The sequence below is a fragment of the Scylla paramamosain genome, chromosome 40 (genome assembly GCF_035594125.1).
Source record: "Scylla paramamosain isolate STU-SP2022 chromosome 40, ASM3559412v1, whole genome shotgun sequence".
NCBI lineage: Eukaryota > Metazoa > Arthropoda > Malacostraca > Decapoda > Portunidae > Scylla > Scylla paramamosain.
Genome location: NC_087190.1, coordinates 10,059,954 through 10,066,513, shown reverse-complemented (window position 1 = coordinate 10,066,513; position 6,560 = coordinate 10,059,954). Strand labels below are relative to the sequence as shown.

Below are 6,560 nucleotides of genomic sequence, written 5' to 3'. Positions count from 1 at the left end.
CCTGGAAGCATTTCTACTTCTTCTTCAACTAAGCTAAGAGCATTAAGTTCTGCACTAGCAACTGCTAAATCTCTCTCTTTCTTTTTCTTTGAGAACATTGCTTCTGCCTCTGCTTTTGTCTTAGCTAACATAACTTCTGCCTCTGCTTTTGTCTTAGCTAACATAACTTCTGCCTCTGCTAAGCTATCATGATATTCCATTTCCTTTTTAAGTCTGGCTACCTTTGCTGCTACTTCTTGCTTTCTTTGTGCTGCTGCTGAACGTGATGAAGTAGATGAGACTCTAGAATGCCTAGACCGTTTGCTAGAACAAATTGATCCTCTGTCATTCTTTAACTCCTTTCTTTTACATTCTATACTTTCTAATATTTCATGGTGAACTTGTTGATTGTGTTCCAGCTCTTCATTTAGCTCCTCTGACCTTTCTGGCTCTAGTTCCACCAGCTTTGTGTATTCCACATAATACTGATGAAATGCCTCTATTACTTCACTTGACATGGGCTCTAATTCAAAGGGACTAATTACAACTTTTAATCCTTTCTTAATTTTGCTGGTAACACTGCTCCATTTACGCTTACAGGACTCTGCTCTTCCTTTGGTTACACTGACTTGATATTCTCTTCCTTTATCGGTTGGCACTCGCTCCCTGACACTAACTTCTTCATTACAAGTTTGATCCCTGTCCACTTGCTCACCCTCACCTTCCCTAAGGCCATCTACGGCATTAATTTCCTCAGTATCAGACATATCTAACAACTTAATTCTGTCAATACTGAGACACTGAAAGAGCAATTAAATTACCACTCTTAATACTAGCTAATTGTGGGTAATTTTCACTTAGGCTACTCAATTCAGTGCACATACATAATATTATACTTTCTTGCCTGTGACCATGGGTTCTACAAAATGGTGGCGAGGCACAGTGGGTAGAAGGGAGTGGTTGTTGTCAAGGGTAGAGCTGACCCCGGGGCCTCAGAGGTCAACCTTTAGGCTTATGTCAGCGTCCCCTCGTCCTGTGACTCACTCTTGCTGCGGTTTCACATGGAGCCAATTTCTTGCTTGTAGGCCGAGTTCTTACTGTAGCCGCACCGGCTGGGCATCAATTGGCTCTCAGGTGATCTGTTTTACTGATCACACCTATCATCGTAGGGTCGAGGAAAGGCAGTTCTCTCTCTGACACGTTTATTGATGAGGTAGGCATGACCGTAAGAACTGCAAACAAGTTCTCGGTCTCAATTTCTTACAAAATAACATTATACACTGATATTAAACACTTTCAACATATTACAATATTCATTAACAATACATGCAATTGACTTAGTCACCATGCTTGCCCGTCTTTGTCTGAGCGTGACTTGGCCGTGAGTGATGCCCGCAGGCCACTAGCAGGTTAACCCCACACTACTAACAAGTGAGCATCGGCTTCGGTGCTTAATATAGCATTAAATACTGATACTCACACATATTACACGTTTCCATGCAAATAGAAAACTATTGAACATTTCACTTATATATGCCGAGGAATAATCACATGAGGTACATACGCTTTACATACAGTAACATTCTCTGAAGGTGCTCCATCCCATGTCACCTCTCAAGGCTTCAACTGCTGTACACCTCGGTGCACTCAGTGCCATCATTGCTACTCTATTCTGGCCCACTTCTAACTTATCAATTTCACTTTCATTCCATGCAATCACATCCATAACATACATTATACATGGCACAGCCACACTTTTCCACACTTCTCTCAACACATCATACTTACTTGCTCTCATCCTTGCCGCGCTTCCCAATCGACCTACCCACTGGTTTACCATACTTATCTTTTCATACTTTGCCTTTGCACACCCACTAGGACTCATCCACATCCCGAAGTACTTGTATTCTTGCACCTGTCTCAACTCGTTCTCTCCAAGTCTCCATACCACATTACTTTCATCCTCTGACCTATTCACAATCATTACTTTGCTTTTCTCACTGCTAAACCTTACTCCAAAGTCTTTACCATAGCCATCCACTACATCCAACAAACTTTGAAGCTCATCTGCCGATTCACTCATAACAACTACGTCATCTGCATAAAGGAGCACACATACTTTATCATTCCCCACACTTACCCCTACATTCATTGCAGCCGCACCGGCTGGGCATCAATTGGCTCTCAGGTGATCTGTTTTACTGATCACACCCATCATCGTAGGGTCGAGGAAAGGCAGTTCTCCCTGACACGTTTATTGATGAGGTAGGCATGACCGTAAGAACTGCGAACAAGTTCTTGGTCTCAATTTCTTACAAAATAACATTATACACTGATATTAAACACTTTCAACATATTACAATATTCATTAACAATACATGCAATTGACTTGGCACTATGACAATCAGTTTTCACTACAAAATTAAAGTATTTACCTCGGTCACCATCCTGCCCGTCTTTGTCTGAACGCGACTTGGCCGTGAGTGATGCCCGCAGGCGACTAGCAGGTTAACCCCACACTACTAACAAGTGAGCATCGGCTTCGGTGGTTAATATAGCATTGATTACTGATACTTACACATATTACACATTTTCATGCAAATAGAAAACTATTGAACATTTCACTTATAAATGCCGAGGAATAATGACATGAGGTACATACGCTTTACATACAGTAACATGGCTCCCCTAAATTGTGTAACAATTTACCTTAAATTAACATTAGTATGTACCTTAGGACTAGGATTAGCACATAATATGTTTTGTTACACTGGCTCCTTGGCGGGGATGCTCCGGTCTATTATTATGCATTACCTGCTAACAGCAATACTAGACTATGTATTGGCCTCTCTATGATGGTTCTGTTTGCCTTTATGTGTCTTCCCTGGTTGTCGAGATTACAGTCTGACACCAGGACCTTAACCCGTAAAGTGTTTAGTACGTATATATACGTTCGGGAGGGAAAGTGTTTAGTACGTATATATACGATCATCGTTTTCTTTTACTTCACGGCACCTAAATCTGTAGAAATGGTTCAAGATGTCTTTTCTATGCCTAAATATGATTTTGAAAGCTCACTCTCATTTTTATTGTATTGCTGTGGTCTATTACATAGAATGTATCCATGACCACGAATGATTTATTGAAAAAATAGGTATATTTATAAAAATATGTTAGTGGTGTCATAATTACTTATCAATATACTCAAAATACTGTTCAGCAGATCAGCTATTTTTATATTATTCCAACTTGAATAGCAATTTCAATATATTTTGTGTTCATGCGTACAGTCATCGTCGGTTGTGTTGGCAGCCCTGGGGCGTGAGGCGCCGGGTTGGCGGGCTGGCCCGGCAATGAGTCATGATAGCCAGACACGCTGCTACACCCTCGCTGTTAGCACGTGTTGTCCTGTGCACCATGCCGCGGGGCTTGACATCAGCGCAAATAGAGAATATTCTCTATGACGATAATGTCACAGAGTTGGGGGACAGTGATCTCTCTGAGGAGGACGATGAAGATGACTCTGATTACATACAATCAGACAGGGGGAGTGATGATGAAAATGAAAGTGAATCTGCTTCTCCTCATTCCAGCAAGAAGCGGAAAAGGGATGGTGGGGAGTCCGGGCTTGTAGTAGGTGCTTCCTCACTATCAGCTTCTCAGCCACTGCATGACCTCGCTAGTCAAGCGCACACACCATCTACATCCCAAGCTCAACACCAAACAATAAATGCTGATGCTGATGTACAATGGGAATGGAGAGATGGGCATGACTTTTTGCCCACTGATTTTCAGTTTGATCTTCATGGTCGTGGTATACCACATGGACTCGTTCATGATGGCAGCACAGAGAGTGAATATTTTAGGTTGTTTTTCACGGAAGACATAATGGCTCATATAGTCAAAGAAAGCAACAAGTTTCATGGCTTTATGATAGCAGGTAAAATACTCCATCCACACTCTCGTTTCTTGCAATGGCAGGACACAGATGTAAAAGAAATGTACTCATTTTTGGCTTTAGTTATGCTGATGGGGCTCACTCCAAGGGAAAATTATAAGGAATACTGGTCGACAGATCCACTTCTTCGCCAGCCTATTTTCAGTAAAATCATGTCAGTAAACAGGTTCATTGCTTTGCTACAAGCCTTACACTTCCAAGATAACACTCAACCAACTGATGATGACAAAATGAGAAAAATAAGGCCCATCTTTGACTACATTTGCCATAGTTTCAAGTCATCATTCAAACCATTTCAAAATTTAGTTATTGATGAAAGTTTGGTTCTGTGGCGTGGTAATTTACACTTTCGCCAGTACATCCCATCCAAGCGCCACCGATTTGGCCTAAAACTATTTGTTCTTTGTGACTGTGAAACTGGCTTCATTTTGGACATGATTTTGTACACTGGGGCAAGAACAAACATCAAAGAGAATAAGAAGTTGGGCATATCAGGAAGCGTTGTCAGTACCATGCTTGAGTCTTACCTTGGTCAAGGACATATACTTTTTGTTGACAACTGGTACACCAGTCCTACACTGCTCCACTATCTGCATGAGAGAATGACTGGGGCCTGTGGTACGGTAAAGCCAAATCGCAAGTTTATGGCCAAATTCCCCATCGGACTGCAGAAAGGCGATGTTGTTCACAAGCAGGCAAACAACATTCTTGCAGTGAAATGGAAGGACAAGAGAGACGTTCATCTCCTCACCAGTGTCCAAGAACCAAAGTTGCAAACGAGTGAGAACATTGACCATTCCACAAAAACCTTCATCGACAAACCTGAATGTGTTATTGTCTACAACCAAAACATGCGCCTTGTAGATAAAAGTGACAGCATGATGTCATCTGTGGAATGTTCAAGGAAAACAATGAAATGGTACAAAAAGATGTTTTTTCATCTGATTGACTGTGCTGTCCTCAACGCCCATATTCTATACCAGGTCAAAACTGGCGAGAAGCCGACACTCTATGACTTCACAAGGGAGGTAATAAGACAGCTTCTTGAGCAGTATTCGGAGCCTCTTCCTACAGCAGGACGACGATGAGCATCTCATGGTGACGATCCTACACGTCTCACAGGTCGTCATTTTCCCAAGTATATCCCACCTACAGCTGCCAAGAAAAACGCCCAAAAGCCTTGCCACGTCTGCCGCACCACCACACTCCGGCCAAAGCAACGCAAAGATACGAGGTTCATGTGTGTGCCCTGCGACACGGCTCTTTGTCTGGACCCGTGTTTTGAGGTATATCACACTCTCAAGATATACTAGAGTGGTATAGATAATTGTAAATAATGTATATACTATAGAGCATAGGAAAATATGTTTCATTTGCTGCTAATGAAAGACAGAAGTTTATAATACGGAAACCTGAAAGTTTACAGGTACAGGATTTTTTTTCCCCATGGCCGTTTATAATACGGAAACCTGAAAGTTTACAGGCACAAGTTTTTTTTTCCCTATGGCCGTTTATAATACGGAAACCTGAAAGTTTACAGGCACAATATTTTTTCCCTATGGTCATTTATAATACGGAAACCTAAAGTTTACAGGCACAAGATTTTTTTTCCCTATGGCCATGAGATGCGTATTTGCGTGTCAACAGTTAGTTGTAGGTACATTAGCCAATACACTTTTCCCTATGTAAGCATCAATTGCCACATTATTTCTGCTGTCTTTTATGCACATGTGCTTTCATATCATTCATTCCTCATCTTACTTACTTCGGCCCACAGTAGATAGATAGAAGTATAGAACTGTAGTTGTAGTTAGTGTAGTGTTAGCTATACAGGCAGCCTCGTTGGGCCCAACAGGGTTGTTGCTGTCTGTTTCTCCTTTGTATTCATTCCTGGCTCGGAACCTGAGTCATCAGTTTCCCAGCCATACAGATTTTCATGGGATATGCTACAGTCCAGAGGTAATACACAATTACCTCTTAGATATACTTGTAAAATTGGGATGTTATGTAAATTGTACAGTAGCAGAGCAATACCAAATTGGTCGGCAGCAAATGCAAAGACGCGGAAGCTACGTAGTAAATGGGAAAATGTTTGGGGTATGTGATCAGCTGGCGGGCGAGGGCGGGTGGGCTGTGGTATGCAGGAGTACCAACATAAAAAAACATAAAATTCGTATAATGGGTTATTTGGGCAGCTGTGTGCAATTTTTTTGTTGTTGGTGTTACAAAACATGTTATGCTTGTGCAATGAAGGGATAATATTGTGCTACTTATATACACATAGAGAAAATATAGTCTGTACGAGCGTGATAAATTTGGTACTATGATATGACTATAGAAAGGCTAGACAAACAATCCTCAGATATATTTTACAAGAAACTCAAACTAAACAATATATAGTCATGGAAGAAGCATTCACAGTGTGTCGGAAATAATAAATAAGAAGCGGAAGTTACATAGTACTGTTCTACATGTTTCGTCTTACGCACCACCACTGGAGTATTGGTGCCACGCGTGAAAGGACTCACAGAAAACGACAGCTTACAGGGAACACACATATATCGCATTTATATCGTTCAAATCAGCTATTTTTTTGCAATTTTATAAGACAATAATATTATTT

General features: G+C 41.2%; 1 protein-coding gene across 1 annotated transcript; it reads left to right on the top strand.

The window, feature by feature from the left end:
• Positions 1-3,396: 3,396 nt before the first annotated feature.
• Positions 3,397-5,250, top strand: LOC135092633 (piggyBac transposable element-derived protein 4-like). Its single transcript, XM_063991237.1, has 2 exons — positions 3,397-4,965; positions 5,077-5,250. The coding sequence occupies exons 1-2, from the start codon at positions 3,397-3,399 to the stop codon at positions 5,248-5,250; spliced, it is 1,743 nt and encodes a 580-aa protein (XP_063847307.1).
• The last annotated feature ends 1,310 nt before the right edge of the window (positions 5,251-6,560 follow it).

What these genes read in the sequence shown, in the direction of transcription:
- LOC135092633 (XM_063991237.1), top strand. Translation starts at nt 3,397, where the DNA reads ATGCCGCGGGGCTTGACATCAGCGCAAATAGAGAATATTCTCTATGAC. An exon ending in TCTATGACTTCACAAGGGAG is followed by an intron (nt 4,966 to 5,076) that starts GTAATAAGACAG and finishes CATTTTCCCAAG; the next exon opens with TATATCCCACCTACAGCTGC.